This window comes from Phaethon aethereus (assembly GCF_964289735.1).
Source record: "Phaethon aethereus genome assembly, chromosome: 4".
Taxonomy (NCBI): domain Eukaryota; kingdom Metazoa; phylum Chordata; class Aves; order Phaethontiformes; family Phaethontidae; genus Phaethon; species Phaethon aethereus.
This window is the reverse complement of record NC_138578.1, coordinates 27463007-27482330: the sequence shown is the minus strand read 5'-3', so window position 1 is coordinate 27482330 and position 19324 is coordinate 27463007. Positions and strand designations below refer to the sequence as shown.

Here is a 19324-nt window from a genome sequence, read left to right as displayed (position 1 = left end):
GACCACATGTCCAAGATTAAATTTTCATACATGCTAATCTTCTTGAAACTTGATCTAAAATAAAAGAATTGTATTGAGTAGGATTAAGGCATAGGCTAATAGTTACAAAAAAACCAAAAAAGAATTTATGTGGTTTAATCATCATTGTTGAAGCCTTGGAGATAGAGGATGTGAAATGGACAAAACTGTATTAGGAGAACACTGGTGCAGTATAGATCCATCTTTTGCTGAAAAACTTCTGAAAAACAAACTTGTGAAGGAACATGATCATGTAACCATATCTAATAGAAGTGAAACTTGACATAATTATTAAGGCATTCACAGTAGGATATTACATAAAAACACATGAAGAACATTAAACTAGGATTGTTCAGATTGTGGAACAGCAAAATAATTTTGTTTTAAAAGTAAGTTTGTTTTAAAGCTTTACAAGCAACCTTCTCATAAGATGAAAAACTATCTTGTGCCTTCTGTTGCAGAAGGTATTGTTTGGGTTTTTTTCCCCCTTTGGTTTTGACTATGTTGCATATAATGAAGGTCAATGCACTTCCAAATCTTTTCAGGAGGCATCTTTAGACAGCAGTACTTAGGCTTTCTCTCCATGGAGAATGCAAAGCCTTTAGTTCTTGTTAAAGGCCCCTTCCTTCCCAACTTGCAGTTATAAGAGTCTGCCTGTAACGCATTTGGAAATCCTACTATAGTCAAATCTGAAGTAAGTATGATGCTCTTCATTGATATGGACATGTGAATATGCAGAGCTGGTGCCATGTCCAGGTACGGACTGGCGAGTGAGCATGTACAAGGGTACAGTCTGGAACACTGTGGCATGCTTCCTCTGCTCTGAAGTAGTCACACCCTCAAGTTTTGGTCACTAAACCACTATCCTTCATATACTGGAGTAAGTTCTCTTGAATCACTTGCACCTAGTACTTCAAGAAGTAAACGAGCTTCTCTACGATCTATTTTATGGAACTTCTGTGTCTGCAAAGAATCTTCCAGGTCTTGAGTAATTTAATTTAAAGCAGAAACAAACCCACCAGGGCTGGCTGGGTTTTTTTTGTTGAGTGAAAATAGATAGTCTAGTAACAATAGTCTGTATTGTGTCTTGCTGCTTGTCTCAGTGCTTGTTTTAATAGTAGGATGCTGGGAAGAGCCCAAGATAGAACAAAGTTACCTGTAACAGTTCTAATCCACATTGAAACATAAATTTCCAATTTTTTAATTACTAGATGCTTCAGAGAAAACTGGTTGTCTCTTTAGTTTACCAAAAAAGTGCAGTATTTACAGCAATATTGAGATAAATAGCTGCATGTTTAAGTGCCCTGCAAAAATGAAACCTTTGTGAGCGTGTGACACTCACTTGACTGAGAGCAGATTTTTCGCATTAACATCTGCTGTGAGCTACAGAAACATGTTTGTCAGTGCACTAGTCTAACTCAGAACTTTGAAATATTTCCAATATTCTTTTGATAGGGAGAGTGTTTTTCGTGGAAAAAAGTGCCTGTGAAAGTAAAAATCCAAAAGTGGCCTGCAAGCTTAAATAAAGCATATAAAACCACTGCCCATACTTGAAGAGAATGGGTGCTAACTCAACTGTATAGAATAAACTGGTCAACAGTTGTGTTGATAGGATTCAAAGGCTAAGAGAAATCTTGAGAAAGGAATATTATATTGCTTTTGAGTTTACTGTGTTAATTAAATGTCCAATGTTTCTGCTTGGGCCTTAACTCTGTTATCTTTGAAGAAAAATGAGTTAGTTTGAACTATTCTGGTTTATTTTTTTTAACACTAGTCTTTACTCCGGGGTTTTTTTTGTTTGCTTGTTACATGGAAGCGTTCTTAAATGTTAAAAGTAGAGTCACAAAATGGTTTGATTACTCAATTTAGGGCAAAACAGTTTGAGGAACGGAATTTCCTTAAGTGCAGAATAAATGGGGGTGGTTTTTGTTATACTAGGACTAAGGAGCAATGATTTCCAAGGCAAGCATTATAGTGCTAAAACTTGTATATGTAGGTGTTTAGAGTATCCAGAATATTAGCAAAGTGTTTGGTTATATTTTGCTGTTAATGCTATGCTTTAAAAATAGGCTCTTCAGTTCTAATTTTAATTGGAAAAGTTACTTTAATATTGCAACAACTTCCTTTTTTTAAGTAGAAACATACATTTAATGATACTTCAAATTTTACATTTGATCAGTAAATTCATTTAAAACTATGACAGTTTGTTTTATAAAAAGTGATGTAAATTTAATCTCTGGGCAACCTAGAATTGGCCATATACCACTGAAACCAATCTTTCAACTGCATATGGATGTAAGGAGAGAATTTCTTTTATCTAGTGCTACTTCTGAACTAGACTGAGAAGGAAGTGAGGCTAGATTACTATTCTGTAAAGAAAATAGGCAAAATCAGTAATGTGTTTCAGCTGCACTGAATAGCTTAGCTTCTAATTTTCAGGCTGCAGAACTTAAACTTTCCTTGAAACTCAGATTTAAAATGTCTCTGGTTCAGATAAATTTTCACCTGTTTTTTTTCTCTATTTTTCTAATAGATGCATTTTATTGGTATACATTGTAATTAACTGCTGAATTGCTGCCAAATATGGACAAAAATAGCTGTATTCTGTTCTAATAATTTGAATCTGTGATCTTAGTTTTTCTACTTTATTTCATCCATGGCTAGCAAAATACCCATTTGCTTTTTATATTGAGAGATTGCATCCAGTTGCCTTAATTGCTTGGAGAAAAACTGACCTTGACCATTTGAAGCTTTATGTATTTCTAAAATTCCTGTAACTTCTGTATAATTGCAATAAAACCTTTTTAATACAGTCCAGCCACTATTTTGAGCTGTTTGTCACTATCTTTAATGAATGTTCAATTATTTAAAAACCCCAACACCCCTTTTAATGGGTAAGCACCGCTTGTTCTTTGCATTTTTGTTTTTTGGGGGGGTCACTTTAAGGGTGGTGTATTTGTGTTTTGCCCACAGTGCTTTTCTCTGTTAGGGAGTATCAAGAGTGTTTACTAAAACCACCGATGCTGCAGCAAATGGTTTTAGAGACCATGCAGTAGCATTTTTCAACATCTAACTACTTTTCTAGTGATTAAATTTTGGGTTGCTGACCAAGTGGAGAAAGTGCACCAAGGTGTATTTCATAGGGAGGAGGAAGTTGGGGACTTTGGGGGGTTGTGTTTGGGTAGTTTTGGGTTTTTTAGTTCTTAACCTTCCCCATTAAAAAAAAAAATCTTTCCTCTAAAAATGTAGCTCCAGCGCTGACCCTCTCTGTGCTGTCCTGTGTTTGCCAAGGGCTTACTTGACCGAGAGCTGGGACCTTGTTCTGAGTTAGTCCTTGGCTATGAAAACAGACATTTTTGGTGTATTACAACAGCGGGCAGTTCTAGCTATTTGGGAAGGGGAAGAAGGATCATCTCTCTGTGTCAGCTATGGACACCCCACCGCCCAACCGTAACAAAAACCAAACCATGCAAGAGCTAATTTTGCATTTTAGCGTGTCTAACAGAGCCCCCCCTTACACTCTGCGGATAAAAGCCTGCCTTTTCCGGACGTTCCCCCCCGCCAGCCCCGCTGCTGCCCGCGCTCTCGGCCGTGGCGTGCGGAAACCCCCCTCAGCTGCGACGGCTTGCCTCCCAGCCAGCCGCAGCCGAGCGCAGCTCGGCCCCGGGGCGGACTGATACCCGCCCACACCCGGGGCGGTGACGGGGTAAGGGCGCCGGCAGGCCTCAGCTGCCGCCTGCCCGCCCCCGCCATCTTAAGCCGCTACGCGCCAGGCGGGGCGGCGGGAGGAGGAGGAGGGCGGTGAGGGCGCGAAAACGCCTGAGGGGATGGCGGCGGCGGCGGGCACGGCCGCTTGGACGTGGCTGTTGCGGGCCCCCACCGCCACCGAACTGCTGCTGGCGGCCCTGTGCTGGCTGGGCTGCTGTTGGCTGCTGCGACGGCGGCCGCGGGCGCCGCCGGGGCTGCCGCCGGGCCCGGCGCCCTGGCCGTTGGTGGGCAACTTCGCCTTCGCCCTGCTGCCGCCGCCACTGCTGAGGAGGTGGGCGGTGGAGGTGCGGAGCGGCGGCCGGGGCTCTCCCGTCTTCTCCCCCCACGTCTTCCTCACCGGCCTCACCAAGATGTACGGCAGCGTCTTCCGGCTCTTCGTGGGCAGCCGCCCCGTCATCGTCCTCAACACCTTCGAGGCGGTGCGGGAGGCGCTGGTGCAGAAGGCGGAGGTGTTCAGCGACCGGCCTTCCGTCCCCATCGTCCTCATGATCACCCGCAAGAAGGGTAAGGGCTCCCTGGGGGCGGTCGCCGGAGCGGGCGGTGCAGCCCTGGCTCCGGCGGGGCTGGCGGGCTTGCTGGGGTGCCCGGCGGCGCGGCCGCCCCTCGGTGACCTGCCAGGGCGGTTCTTAGCGAGAGCTGAGCTGCTGGGTTTCGTGGCTGCTGTGCCGAAATTTATAGGTAACTGCTGTGAATTACAGGCGGAAGCATCTGCTTGCTTTTTGCTCGCCGTGCGTGTCCCTTGCCTTGCTGGTGACAGAAAACATGCAGAGAGAAACTCGCCCTGCCTTTAGGTGAACGTGCAGCATCCTGCGAGCTTCGCCGTGCTGCGGCGTGCCCAGCGGGCAGCGGCACCGCGGCTGAAATGCCCGATCCCGTTACCTCCGCTTACAGTAAAGGCGATGGCGTTTGTGCAGGGATTTAAGGAACAGCTGCTCTGTCCTCCAGGGGCTTTCTGGTTTTAGCTATATCAGGAGAAGAAATTTTGAATACTTTGGCAGCGGAATGAAATCATGGTGCGCTTCCCCAGTTCTTACCGAGGTAACAGTGCTTAAGGGCAGGCTTCTGTGGAGTCCCATAGCTGCTCAGTCTGCGCTGCCTGCGTGCGAGCTGCTGTTGCTGAGGTGTTTGCAGGTGCGTTATTCTGCTTGTCAAAACTTACTGAGCATATTTGGGTGTGGTTTTTTTTTTTAATAGGTCAAAAGAGAGCTTACTAGCTTTCTCAAAAAAAGGGCAGAGGGACTTTAAACATATGATGACAATATTGCAGTTGGAGTTTCTTCATGTTTAGTCTTTAGTTCCATTACCTATCTCAGTGTTTGTGGAAAACTACCTTTCCTTTTTCAGTTTAAGAAGGGTAGCCCAGGAGGCTTGTTAATGTGCTAACTGTATTTGAAACTTATTTATGGGGGTTTTTTTGAGGCCAGGGAAAGCTATTGGTTAAGTGCCTGAAACTTTCTTAATTTTTTTACTGTACCAGAATTACACCAGTAAAGATAAGAGGAAGGCAAGGGACCTAGATTGTGTTTATTAAAAAAGCAATCAGGTAGCATCGCTGTAACTGGTTTAAGGGATAAAAAATAAGTTATTAATGATACTGGTTTAATGATACTGGTCTGAGACAGATCTTACTGGCCTGTAGTTCTTGTTATAGTTTGCATATTTTTAGGTACAGTATTTTTTTGAATATGGGGCAGTTGATGCATGCTACTTACAAAGAATTCACGTAAATACCTGAATTAAATCTCTGATAGCAGCTTCTGTGGTTGGATGCTCCAGGGGAGTCAAAAGCGCCAGGAACCAAGTGCAGGGACCATGCCTTCCTGCATTGTGCTGTGGCAGGGACGTTACGTTGCTTTATCTGTAGTTTTCTCTGGAAGGCCACCACAGCTACATTCAGGTACGAGGAGTGTTAACGTGAGAGTTGACCAGTTGTCCATAAAGCATACCGAGCTGTTTTGTATTGCTTACATTAGCTGGTGCAACCAATTGAATTGCCATAGATGTCAGAGTATTGTAGAATGAACTGCAGGGGTACTGTATTTCGAGCACACAAAGGGAAAAGTCAGTGAACATGGGCAGTGTGGGTCTGCCCAGCTCCTGTACAAGGAGGTTCTCCAACAGCTGCTGGAAGCCACAGCTGCTCTTAGTGGGCTGGCTTGGGTTTAGTGGTGGCATGTAGGAGGTGACTGAACCTCTGCAATGCTGCATTTGTGCTACGGGGAAGGCAGTTGCTGCAGAACCAGTGGGATAAGAGGCGAGCGATACATGTTTTCTGAAAGCTGTGTGGTTTGGGTTTTTTTTTTGTTGTTTGTTTTATAGTATAGGTACAATGTAAATCTCTAACCTCGGTTGTCAGATACTGTCCACAAGAGCTCTGGGCTAACAAGTGTTTCTTTTTGTGTGTCATTCATGGAGGAGGTGGATGGATTACCACACTCAAACTGGAGGCCCCTCAAGTTTGATCTGGGACCCTCCCGTTCTTAGTTTCTGGAGTTCATGGGTGAGACTTCGCTACAGATTAGGACAGCGACAGTTTTGTTCGTATTTACTAGGAAAGAAAATGACAGAAGTGGGGTGATTGTGTAACTTCAGGTCTACCGTTTACAACAGTACTACAACACTGGGATGTGTTGAGTCAGTAAGCGTCCAGTTTGGATTCCTACATCTTCATTCTGTAAACAAACTACCTGGTGTAAACTTAGGCTATTTTCTTTTAAGCTATGTTTTCTGTTGTAGCTTTGTCTTTACCCTGAGCTTACCTGCTGGGCATGTTATGGAAGAAAGAAGGGCTTATCTCAGCTGTCTGTGGCTCTATTGCTTGTAAGATGCAAATAAATATTGAGCCCAGGGGAGAGCAAGTAGAAGTATCAGAAATGGCAAATACTGCATTTCAACAACTGAGTAGCAAAGAAGGGAGGCCTTCTTGGCTGGATGGGAAGTGCGGTGAGAACTTAAGGGAGAAGGTAGAGGTCAGTTCTTAATCAAAGGCTTCTGCACATATGCCTGTGGAAAGAGAAACACTAAACTGTGAGGAAAAAGCAGGTTTTGGTATTTTTGTTTTAGTAAAGCATTTTTGTATTCTATAGCTATGAGAGGTAGCAAAGACTCGATCACTAGAGTGGATGGAGCTTCAGTGGTTGTCTGCCTTTATAATCTTGCCCTGTGCACATCCAGACGCGGACATCAGCCAATACAGAAGTTAAATGTTATTAAATGTTGTGAATGCTGTGTTTGTCAATGTTCCCAGTATTGCAGCAACACTAGCAGAGAGAAATTGGGGGGGAGGGAGGGGCGGTATGTGTTAATCTTCGCCAGAAATTGCTTTTCATAAAGCTTTGAATTTTTCATGCAAAAAGAATAAAACAAACTTTGTTTTTCTCTGTGTTTGTTGCTTTGTTGGTTGTATTGCAAGTTTTTCATTATCATTTCATAGAAGTTAGCCCTCTGTAATGAACATGAAGCCCTGGTTATTCTGGGTTCTTGTTGCTTCAGAATTTTATTATATTTTCTTCGGGTTGTTTGGTTTCTTTGTTGTTGTTTTGAGGGTTTTTAAGAATACAATTGTCTGTGCTGGGTACCTTGACTTTTCAGGTCATGCAGAGATTTTCTTTGAAAAGAGTGAAGTACTATTCCATTAGTATTGCCTGGCAGTGATCCAGTTGGCAGTTTGCTTTCTTGTTTCTGTTGTTCCAACTTTATGCTCTTCCTCCTCCTTAATCTGTCTCCTATGTTATTCCTTCCCAATTAGCAAATCAATTATTAGTATTCTGCAGTAGTTTGGGGTTTCAGGACTTCAGAAGACATCATGCCTCACAGCCATGCCCTGTGCAGGACTGCTGGAGAGACTCTCTGAGCATGGGGAGGTTTGTTGTTGGCATTAGCCTTCCTGTGTTGCTAGGAGAATCTTCTTTACATTCAAGACAATGGGTCTCTTTTTTGAAGATTATTTGGATCCTAAAACTAATTTTCCTTATGGCAGAAAGGGGAAGAGATTGTGGATGTATAATCTGTTTTGGAGATATTTGTTGTGGGATAGAAATAGTGATGACATTGTTTTGTTCCAAGAAATCCACATTTCTTCCCCATCCCACAAAACCTGGAAACCCAAGTTGGTTCTTAGCCAAGTTCAGCCCCAGATAAGCCTGTTTTTTCACCTACCATACTTGAGGACACCAGTGCTACCAGGAAACATTACTTGAGAAAGGGAATCTGAAAAGTTTTTGGTTTTTAAAATGCTGGGGAGTAAACTTTTGAATAGATTTCCTAAGGAACGTCTTCATGCAGAGCGGATGAACTTCAGCTGATTCTTAGCTTGTTCTGACTCTTCATAATGTTCTGCTTATTTTGTTTAGGGCTTTTGAAGCTAGGTTATGTGTTTGTATTCTTTGGTCTGTTGCTACTACTGTGAGTAGATAATGTAATCAGAAAATCTGGCTAGAGAGATTACCAGCTTTATGTTACACTGAACTATTTATACCTTTGAGATTGCAGACCTTTCTGAGTATTGTTACCTCGTTCACATATCTACAGATTTCTGTTTCTAACTATAGATTTCTAATTTGTTTATTGTCCTTTTTGCACTGCTATGAACATTAAGTTGTAATAGAAATGTAGATAATGTTAAGTATTGAAACATGGTGTATCTTTCTATCGCTAATTCCTTAAGGCCATTTCTCTTTCTTTTAAATTTAACATTAGGATTTGCAGTTGACAGAAGAAGTGATGTTGCTTTTATAAAGCAACTTTTTATTTCCAGAAAAAACCAGATGTGGTGTCACTTTACTAGAAGAACAAAAGCAGAACTAGCCCATGTTTTGATGACCTTAAACTTTCTCAGGTTAACCATGGAGTACATTAGAAATAGCAAGTTGTATTTTGTTATGTGGTATCATTGGTGTGGTCTGTTAATTCAACAAAAGAGATGTTTCTGTTTCTAAGTGAGCAATATTTATACCTGAAGCTAAGGGATTTAATGTAAATGATATTTCGTAATGACACAATCATGCAGAACATGTGCCTGTAGGCATCAAAACTGTTGAGATGCAAATCAAGCAGGTTTTTGCCAAGTGACTCTGAACTTGTCTTCATCTTCCCAGTTGTTTGCAGCATGTATATCCTGTGTTTTGATTATAAGTTAAAGGAAAACCTTGCTTGTAATAGGAATATATACACATGCAAACAGTACTGAGATGTTTGTGTAATTTGAAGGGGAAAATAAATGCAAACTGGTTTGTGTTTTACTATCTTCTATTCTGCCTCACTGAAGGAGTTCATGTCTCAGGACACTGAGGAGAAAAGGCTATAGCTAACATATGTCCTAGTTCAACAGTTCCTACAAAATTGTTGTAATTTGTAATAAAGCATCTACAGTACCTTTTCTCCATCTGTTAGTGTCTTGCAAAGACTAATAAAACTACTGGTTTATCTGTTGTATTCATTTCACTGACTGGGAGAAGGAGGGACAGGATTTACCAAAGCAATTATATAGAACCTTGTGGTTTTCCTTTAGCTCCTAGCTCAGTGTTTGGGTTAGACAGATTTGCTATGTATTGTTTCCCTCTCTTCTGGCTCTTGCATTGCAGGCCCATCTACCTATTTCTTCTTGAAAATAGAGCATTTTAGTTTCAGACTCTCCCTTTCTCTTCCAGGTGTTATTTTTGCACCTTATGGCCCTGTCTGGAAGCAACAGAGAAAATTCTCTCTCTCAACACTGCGTCATTTTGGAGTAGGGAGACACAGCTTAGAGCCTAAAATCATTGAGGAGCTGAAGTTTATAAAGGAGGAAATGCTGAAGCATGGGAAAGATTCGTTTAATCCCTTTCCGATTATTCGCAATGCAGTGTCGAATGTTATCTGTTCCATGGCCTTTGGCAGGCGTTTTAACTATGAAGATGTTGAGTTTAAGACGATGCTGAAGAACATGGCCCGTGCACTAGAGCTAAGCGTGAACAGCTATATGATCCTGGTCAATATCTGCCCCTGGCTGTACTACCTTCCCTTTGGGCCTTTTCGGGAACTTAGGAAAACAGAATTAGATATTACTGCTTTCCTAAAGAAAATAATTGCACAGCACAGGGATACGTTGGATGCTGCAAATCCTAGGGACTTTATTGATATGTACTTCATCCATGCGGAAGAAGAAAAAAACAACAAGGAGAGCAGCTTTAATGAAGATTACCTATTTTTTATCATTGGTGACCTCTTCATCGCAGGCACAGACACTACTTCCAACACATTACTGTGGTGTCTGCTCTACATGTCTCTCTACCCAGAAGTACAAGGTAAGACTATTTTTATTCTAGGTGTTTTATTCCAGACTGTAAAGCTCTAGATGGGTGTTCAGAAACAGAAGCAAACAGTGACACTAGAGAAGTTGTTTGGAGTGCAAATAGTACACGTGTATGTGTAATTTGAAAGGTTGGTATGTAATCAGACATCTTCTATCCTGCTCTGATTATGATGATCTCTAGGTTAGTGCTGTATATTAACTTATGTAAATAGCCCTTTAGTCTATGCATTTCTTCTGTTTTGGGACAACTTTTTTTTCCTAAGCAATTACAGGGAGCTGTAGCATGTTTCAAAATCTTCGGCAATTGTGACTTTCCAGGCCTATATAGTGATATAATATATGTGAGATATGTAGTGGTAAGATCTGCTTTTATGCCTCCCTGGGCAGGGAGGTTCTTGAGCCTGGTGGCAGAGTCTGGGGAAGTGAAACACTACCCACTGTAGAGGAGGATCAAATTAGAGACAGCTTAATCAAATTGGACTTAGACAAGTCCATGGCGCCAGCTGGTCAGCGTTATTGCAAGGCCTCTCTCCATCAGTCTTGAACGGTCATGGCAGTTGGGTAAGTTGCTGATGACAGGGGTCAGGGGAAAGACATGCGGCACACGTGGCCCCAAAGGAGAGGCAGAAGGAACTGGGTTTGTTCCGTGTTAGGGAAGGATGAATGAGGGGAGACCTTATGCTGTCTACAACTACCCGATCAGGAGATGCTAAGAAGATGGAAGCAGTCTCCTCTGAGGTGTGCAGTGGAGGGAAGAGAAGCAGCAGAGACAGTCTACAACAAGAAAATTCTGATCAGATAGTAGGAAAAAAAATTGCTCTACGATGATAGCAAGGACTGCAACAGATTGCCCTGAGAGTTAACAGAATCGCCGTCTTTGGAAATACTCAAAACTCAGTGGGGTATGACCCTCAGACTTGGATCTAACTTGGAAGATGACTTTGCTTTGAATAAGGGTTTAGATCAGATGACCTCCAGAAGTTCCTTGCAACCCAGATTATTTGATGGTGGTATGATCTGGTTATTGTTTGTGACAGAGTTCTAGAAAATGACTTGCAGATTTTTGTGGATATAAAAAATACCAGTGGTGTTGGAGAGGTTACAATATTAAAATAGTACTTCTAGAGTTGTATTTCAGGACTTCTTAGGATAAACTTCCATCACCAAAGACTTAAAATTAATTTTGAATAAACATTTTTCTATACTGAGTCTTGTGTTACAGTACTTCTGGTTGCAAAGACAGAGTTTTCTTTAGTACTATTTAGCAAATTTAGATGGTTGAATTTAAGAAAAATAAAGCAATTGATGTATTAATTTATAAGCAGCTTCTCCTAATGTTCTACATAGCAACTGATTTCCACTAGAAAGGTTGTTGGGTATATGCAGACTGGAAACCTTGGTAGGATGGACACGTTCTACTTAGGTAATTCTAACTCAGTTTATAGTAGGGAAACGTTTCCCCAGGAGACCATTGCTTGCCCAGACTTCTTGCTAACCTGGAATGAAGAAAGGTAAACCTCAAGTTATCTAAGAACAATATAAACTTGGAATACTTTTATCAAGTATTTGAGATTTTGAGGCTTTCATGTGCTACAGCTGCTTTGCAGATAAGCAAATAGATACTTGTTTGCAGCACCTGTCTATCTGAAATAACCTCTTTAAATAGGTCAGGATCATAGTTTATTGCACAAAGTCCACCAAATTGTTGAGCAAAGATTGCAAAATAGGGCATCAGTTCAGTATATAGGAGAGAGTCCACCGGGGACAAATGTAAAATAAAATTTTATTGTATGGGCTTATTCTTCTATTTTTAATGGTTATGTGTTATCACTACTTGACTTGATACACAGTTACATGAGTTAGACACATTTTAAATGTCACAAATGAGATCTAGAAGAGTTTTGTGTTTGTTCTTTTTTAACCTCTTTCCCTGCTGCCTGCTACTGTACATGTATGTGCGAGTGAGTTTTCTCTCTTCTGCTGATCTCTAACAGTTTTATTGCCTCTCTCCGATTTCCCCTTTCCTTATGTTGTGGCTGTTGTCGAACAATATAAATAAGCTCAGTAGTCCAGAGTGTATCCCTTAGCTCTGTAATGTGATTCTCTCACTTCTAGTATCCCGTTCCTTGTGTGTCCTGATAGCCTGGGAGTCATGTATGGGTCTTTCCCCACCCCCCCCCCCCGGTAATATGTTTCTCTGATCCCCTAAAGGAAATATCTGAATTGTGTAACTTTTAGCAGTAGCAAATATTGTAGACATGGAAAGGCAAATGAAGGTCTATCAGAAAGGATGAATTTGTCTGTGGAAGTCAGTTTTTGCTTTTTACATGGAGAAAGAGAAGAGTGGATGTGTGCATGTGTGCATATAGGGAGGCAGTGGGAAGTATTTCGTTTGGCCTGTTCCCTGACTTGTTTTTGGTCCTTGACTTCTGAAGATCTGTGAGATTTTTAAATATATGAAATGTAGTGGAGCAGTTCAAGTAACGTGCTGTTAGTGGAGGACTCTTGAAGTCTACATTTCTGCAGTTGGTAACGTGAGCAGAAGTTTGGCTGCTTTCTGTATAGCTCCACATATCTTTACAAACTCTGAAGAAAAGTTCAGGATAAAATGCTGATGTGACATTTGGCATGAGACAGTCTCCTTAATTTTTTTTTTTTTTAATATTGAAAACTTTACTCGTTTAAATTACCATGGATGTGCATACCTGAATACAAGGCTATAATGTGTCGTTTAAAGAAGTAGCAAAACCCCACAAAGCAGGTACTCCAGAGCCACACCATTAGCAAAGCTCTTGCTGTCGAGGTATTTTTTACTGCGCCTTGCTCATATGAGAACTTGTCTTCCTAGCAAACCCAGCAGGTGGCAGCAACTGTTCATTGAACACAGTTCGTATGGTATTTCTGAATGCTTCTCTGAAAACAGAGAAACTTTTTTGCATTGAGCTTTTATTTAATCTTGAATTGGTGCTAAGGAGAGAAAAGAGCAAAAACTCAGAGTATCAGCAGCCTGGATTCTGAATCTTGGAAAACGCAAGCAGGACAACCACAAAAAATTCAGGATATCAAGGATAAAAAATGAAAACTGACTTTTATTATTTTTGATTAAAGGTTAATTTTGGGGTCTCCTCTTTCAAGATTGTCTTTTGCTGTGTAGCCAGATTCCAAGTTACCTGGAAGAAAAGGCGAATCATCCTGTACATGGGTGAGGCAAATCTTGCATTTTGGAAACTTCTATGAAGAGAATTACTTGTATGCTGAGCCTTTAGTGAGATGAAAGGGGCAAACAAATATTTTGACAATTTGTGCCTCACATGAATGAGAGGGGAGATGAGCTTGTTAACTTCTGTTTTTCCTTTGCAGAAGGGCTGTGTGGGGGACGGAGCATCTGCTGCTGCCTTTTGGGGGAACTGGGAAATAGCTGAGTTTAAGTTCTGTGAATAGAAAGCAGGAAGCAGCAAGAACAAGTTAAATGGCTTCAAGGCTTGCAGTAACAGCACCAGAATTCCTGCTCCAGAATGAAGTATCTAAAACAGCTACATGAAAAGCTTTCCCATCTCTTCACCAGCTTTCCCAGTTCTGAGAACTTGATCTCCCCAGGGACAGAGGCCAGCTCAGGGATGCACTGCATGCAGGCTCATTCTGTTAATTTTTTTTTTTTAATGCGGGCTAGAAGCTTGATGTTTTCACCATTCAAATTACTGTATAGTTAAACTCTTAAACTAGGATTATGAATACATTTGGAACTGGAACAGAACTTTTCTTGTACTTTTCCAATACAGAAGTGCTAGCAATGTCTGTCATCTCAGTAGCTTTGCTCTTGACAGTTGACAGGATTGCACGTGGTTGTTTTGTTCTTAACTGAGCCTGTTCCTAAGGCTTATGTTGGTGTAGTTATTTCATCTGGGGGTCACATGTCTTATAGTAATTTTTGACAAATCTATGCAAACAATGAAGCTTAGGCAACTGAAATTGAGATGATGTCTTCTCACATATTGTGCATCTCTTCTATTTTTTTTTTCCTCGCTCCTTTTGAATAGAGAAGGTTCATGCAGAAATTGAAGCAGTTCTAGGACGTGACAAAGTTCCTTCTCTTACTCACAAGGCTCAAATGCCCTTCACAGAGGCAACCATTATGGAAGTGCAGAGGATGACTGCAGTTGTTCCCCTTTCTATTCCTCGAATGGCCTCAGAAACTGCTGGTAAGCATTTCTAGAGACTTGTTAATATGGCGTTTCTTTTGTGGATGAAAATCTGATGGGACATTTAATGAGCATTTATGAAGACCTCACTTGCATATTAGGCATGGAACCCAAGTATGTAAAATGCCATATAGAGGGTAGGTGGGCTTGAGATACTCCTCCATTTAAGCAGCACGTCTGACCCAACATCCAGAATTTTTTTAATTTAGAGTGATTTCTCTTCTGGGGGTCAGCTTGTGTTGATTGATGTGTTTAGTGGTAGTTGGCAGCTGAGATTCCACCTTTGTACCTGAAGTAGCAGAGTTGTTTTTGGCCATCAGACACAGGTCTGAAAACAACAATTTGGAGCAGTTGGTTTGCTAAAGCTTGAAAGGCTTATACCATTGAGCTCCACATCTACAGAAAACAATAATAAATATCCTTTTCCAAGTCATCTTCTTGGCTATATGTTTTCATAAACATACCTGAACACTGGCTAAAGAGAATAGGAGGTAGCAATACTTGGCTTTCAAGCCCAGTATGAATTAATCTACTTTTTAAAATGTTTTGGCTTGTAGGGCAGTGAGGTGCAACAAGCTGAAATGAGACTAGTCACTTCAAAACCCTTTTTGGATAACAGTTCAAAACCCATCCCTCTTCCTTACCTCCACCTTCACTGTGGTAGGGCTCTGTGACAGCACAGGAACAGGAGGAAACTGGGTCACAGCACTGCCATGCAGCAGAGTGCATTTCTAATGACTGCTGCTGCCTTTTCCCTGCAGAGAGCTGTTAGTGTAACTTGACATCTTTCCAGCTGCTCTGGCCTGCATGATTGTGACCCAGGCAGGCTAGTAGAAATCACCTTTGCCTTAAGCTCCTGCTACGTTTGCAGCCTGCAGCTAGGCACCCGAATCATTTTTGTGACGTCTTTTAGTCGTCTTTTTAATAAGTATAAGTCTCCCATGTTTACTTCTAGCAGCTTGTCGAATCCTCTGTCTCTGTGCTTTTGTTTAAAGTGCTGCAAGGATATACTATTCCTAAGGGCAGTGTGATCGTGCCCAACTTGTGGTCAGTACACAGAGATCCTAACATTTGGGAGAAACCAGATGAATTTCAACCATCAAGATTTCTGGACGAAAATGGCCAGCTAATTAAGAAAGAGGCATTCATTCCTTTTGGAATGGGTAAGATACCCACATGCAGTCAGTAGCTGGTTGGGGATGGTGTGGTGGTGTTTCAAGTGTAGGACCTCGGAGGCGTGAGACGGGAAAGTTACGCATAGGACCAACTACAGACCATGTTTTATTATTACAGTTGGAGGCTGGCAAAATGGATTGGGTTCTTAAAAGCTCCAGTTGCCAGGCAGAAATGAGATATGATGAATTGTTCTTTGACAATGCTTTTGCTATGGATGTAAATGCTGTTAATATGAAGCAGTACAGCTGAGCAAGGCTTAGACTCAAATACAGGAGACCACAGCTTCAGAGGTCATAGCTTAATAGTAGCTTGAGTCTTTCTGTGTTTGGACTATGCTAGCATAGGAATTGCATGTGTGTTAACAAATGGATCAACAGTATGAAAAACAGTAATATGTCTCTTCTAACTGTTCTTCAGGTAAACGTGTATGCATGGGAGAGCAGTTGGCAAAAATGGAGCTGTTCTTAATTTTTGCAAGTCTAATGCAAAGTTTTACCTTTTTGTATCCTGAAAATGCTGCAAAACCATCTATGGAGGGAAGGTTTGGTCTAACTTTAGCTCCATGTCCATTCAATATAATAGCTTTGAAGAAATGACATAACATCAAAAAAGATTAAACAAAGAAATACTGCACTTTTAAAATGCAGATTTATTTTCTTTCCAGCTTATTTTGTTACTTTCTTTCCAGAATAACACCAACTGCATAGGCTTTCATAGTCAGTGAGAATGATCCACTTACATTTCTGGAAAGAGAAGATTTTATTTGTCAGCTGTTGCATTCCACAAATGAACCAAGAGCATAGTTTGCAATTTGATATTGAAACATGCTGGGCTTAACTCCTCTGTCTATAAGCTATTACTGTCAGTTTGTCAAATATTAATTATGGGAGAATGGTCCAAAACATTTGCTAATGCTTTAGTAAATAGTAATTGCTACTTTGGTAAAAGCAATATGTAAACATTTAATATACCAAAGGAGTGCAGGACATCATTTAATACCAAAAGGATTAATGAATGAGAGGGTATTAGCATTTTCCCTGTAAAGAAACATTATAACTGAGCTTAAATCATGACAGATACTTTTTGGAAATTATTAAATGACACTTCTTTTAACCTTGGAGAATTCTTTCTTGCAAGTAACTCATAGGTGTAGCTTGGATCAAATCAGTCTGAATTCCTGGATCCAAACATTCTTGGCTATCAGGGCTTGCTATGAACAAGCAGGTACCAACTCTGAAAGCCCAGGCTTGGAGACCAAATGAATCCTTGAATATACCATGTTCTTAACATGAAAGGAGTGTGCAGCGTCTGGATGCAGATGTTTTATCTCAGAATATAAATGAGAGCAGATTTCTCTAACAAGAGACAGAAGTCTGTTCTCTCTGGTGCCAAGCAAATATTCAAGATGACATCTGTGCTGCCACTTCGCATTTGCAGTTTTCCCCATGTTAGCAGTGGCTGCAGTCTGGACAAGACCAACGGTCTGCTCAACAGGGAAAACTCCATGTGCATGATCCTGAAGCTGGGGCTTGCACTTAAGTTTTTCATCTACAGGCAGTGTGGACAGTACTGCCACAACCTGTTAGCTCTGGGAACTGGACTCTTACTTCAAATACGGCATCAATATGGCACTACAGATGAAGGTCTTACACATTTAGGCATTGAACATGAGGAGTCTGATAAACTTGAGGTTTGAGTATAAGGGTTCCTCTTTGTTATCTTCCATACGGAGTAAAAAAATCTGTAGTTCATACATTACTGTATCAGTACCTTACTCTTTTTCACATGCAAAATTTCAGTGCTGTTTACCACTATCAAACCAATTGCCAAGGAAACCTGCTGTTAGGTGTTTCGGGAGGGGGCACCCAATCTTGCCTTTTAATTGAAACATCTCTCAAACATTGAAAGCAGTCTTTTGGGGGACATGAAACAATTAACCTTTAAACAGTTGTTCTTAATCATCCTTAAACTTCTTTATACACCTTTTGATCTAGCAGAATTTCATATTAGATGAAATAAGTACATATGTACTCTTTTAAGGAATTTTTTTTTGCCCTCCCTTGTTGGAGATCTAGAAAATACTAGCAGTCCTCCTGATGTCAAATTTACAAGACTGGAATGTGAAATTAACTGTAAAGTGGAATGGGGTATTCACAGCAGAAACTAAACCTAAATTGTAAAAAAACAGTCAACTCTTCATCTTTAAATTAACCTCTGTTTTTGTCACTTTTTAACTTGAAGTTTTAAAAGCCAGGTAGTGCCTAGCAAAGACTGTAAGATAGTTGTTTTGGATTTAAATTAAGGTTTTCTGTTAGTTTTGAATAACAGAGTGGCTTAATTTCTGAATGATATATTTGGTTGGTTAGGTACCCCACTGTTTGTGTGAGAGCTTCCAATTCTTATATAGGCTAACTTTTGACTTTATAGGTTAGCCCATGCTCGTGTTAAATTTTTTCTTTGTATGAAATTTTTGAAAACCCCATAGCACAATAAAAAGTTGAGTTTGGTACCAATGCTAATAGACTTGCACTAAAAGGTGACAGTGTTGGAGTAATAAGCACTTATTTATTTTACTTTATATTTTCCAATGAATAAATAGATTGGGATTTTTGTCTGGAAATCCTTAAAATGGTGTATGCTCTATTGCAAAGCTAACATGAAGTGCTGATAATATTTATCTTTCTGTTGAAATGCCTCTTTAAGCAACATAATGATGTTGGTGTGCAACTGATTGCTTATATAAAATTATGTGTCCTTTTAATCAATGAGGACACATTTGAAAAGCACTTTAGTATGTTTTTTTGCAGATTCCAGAGATGGCACAATTCACATAATCCCCTAGTATCTGGAATTGTTCGTATTTGTGCTTGTTTTGCCTGCTGGTTTAGTTTAAAGTGTCACCTTTGAAAACTATCCTTCGAAAATTACCCTTCTACAAGTAGTACTTTGAGATGCGGTTTTTGATGATACCTATAATCAAATACTGCATCGTGCAACAAGCTAAAAATACTGATGTGAAGGTACAGCCATGTCAATGTCTGCCAGAATGCAAGATACTGTTGGAAACTGCAATAAAGACCTGCCTTTCATGCCTTCCAGATGCACTGAAATTTGCACAGGATGCATGAAAGTAGCTAAACAATAGCATAAGAAACCCAAAATGTTTATGGTTTTTAAAGTGTGTTGCTATCTTTGGTAAACTGTAAGTAAAGTGGTAGCAGATTTGGTTTCTGTTTGTAAATGTATCCTTCCCCTTCCTTTCTTTAGCAGAGGAAGCATCTCAAATGCCTTATTGACAAATGTATGTTTATATAAGTGGATGGCTATTTCTGAATGCTGAAAATGTCTTTATTTCTAAAAAGGACTTTAGACTTTGCTTCAGTGTAATTTTATTTTTAATAAAGTAATTCCCAAAGTAAGTGACAGCTTTGCATAGTCCTTTTAATGAGTTCCACTTGTTGACTTAAGCTTGTGGTTTTTGGTGTTTTACATCTTACAAAGAAAGCTTTTGAGTGAGATGGTGTTACAAGTGTTTTGGATGAGGAGAGAAGGAGGTGGGGGAATAAAGTGAAATTGGGAAAATACAATGCCAGGCATGTTATGAGCAAATGATAGAGTATGCCTGTTCATTCACTCGATGCAGTTTTATAAATACTGTTATTCAGAATAAGAGGAGGAGAAAGAAGAGTAGAGATGAAGATTTAGAAAGGTGAAGGAATTGCCAGCAGGAAGAGGTGCACAGTCTGGGGAACAAGGTGGGAAATAAAACCACGGGCAGAGTCGAGGTGTGGTTTTGCTGGACTCCTGGTGTGGAGGGGTCAGAGAGGGGAGGGAGTGCCCAGGGAGCCTGGGGTGGGGGCAGAGAGCTGGAGCC

General features: G+C 40.7%; 1 protein-coding gene across 1 annotated transcript; it reads left to right on the top strand.

The window, feature by feature from the left end:
• Nucleotides 1-3845: 3845 nt before the first annotated feature.
• CYP2U1 (cytochrome P450 family 2 subfamily U member 1) lies at nt 3846-16046 on the top strand (the record flags this gene model as incomplete). Its single annotated transcript, XM_081999671.1, has 5 exons — nt 3846-4290; nt 9435-10067; nt 14113-14274; nt 15270-15437; nt 15868-16046. The coding sequence occupies 5 exons, from the start codon at nt 3846-3848 to the stop codon at nt 16044-16046; spliced, it is 1587 nt and encodes a 528-aa protein (XP_081855797.1).
• Between the last annotated feature and the right edge of the window lie 3278 nt (nt 16047-19324).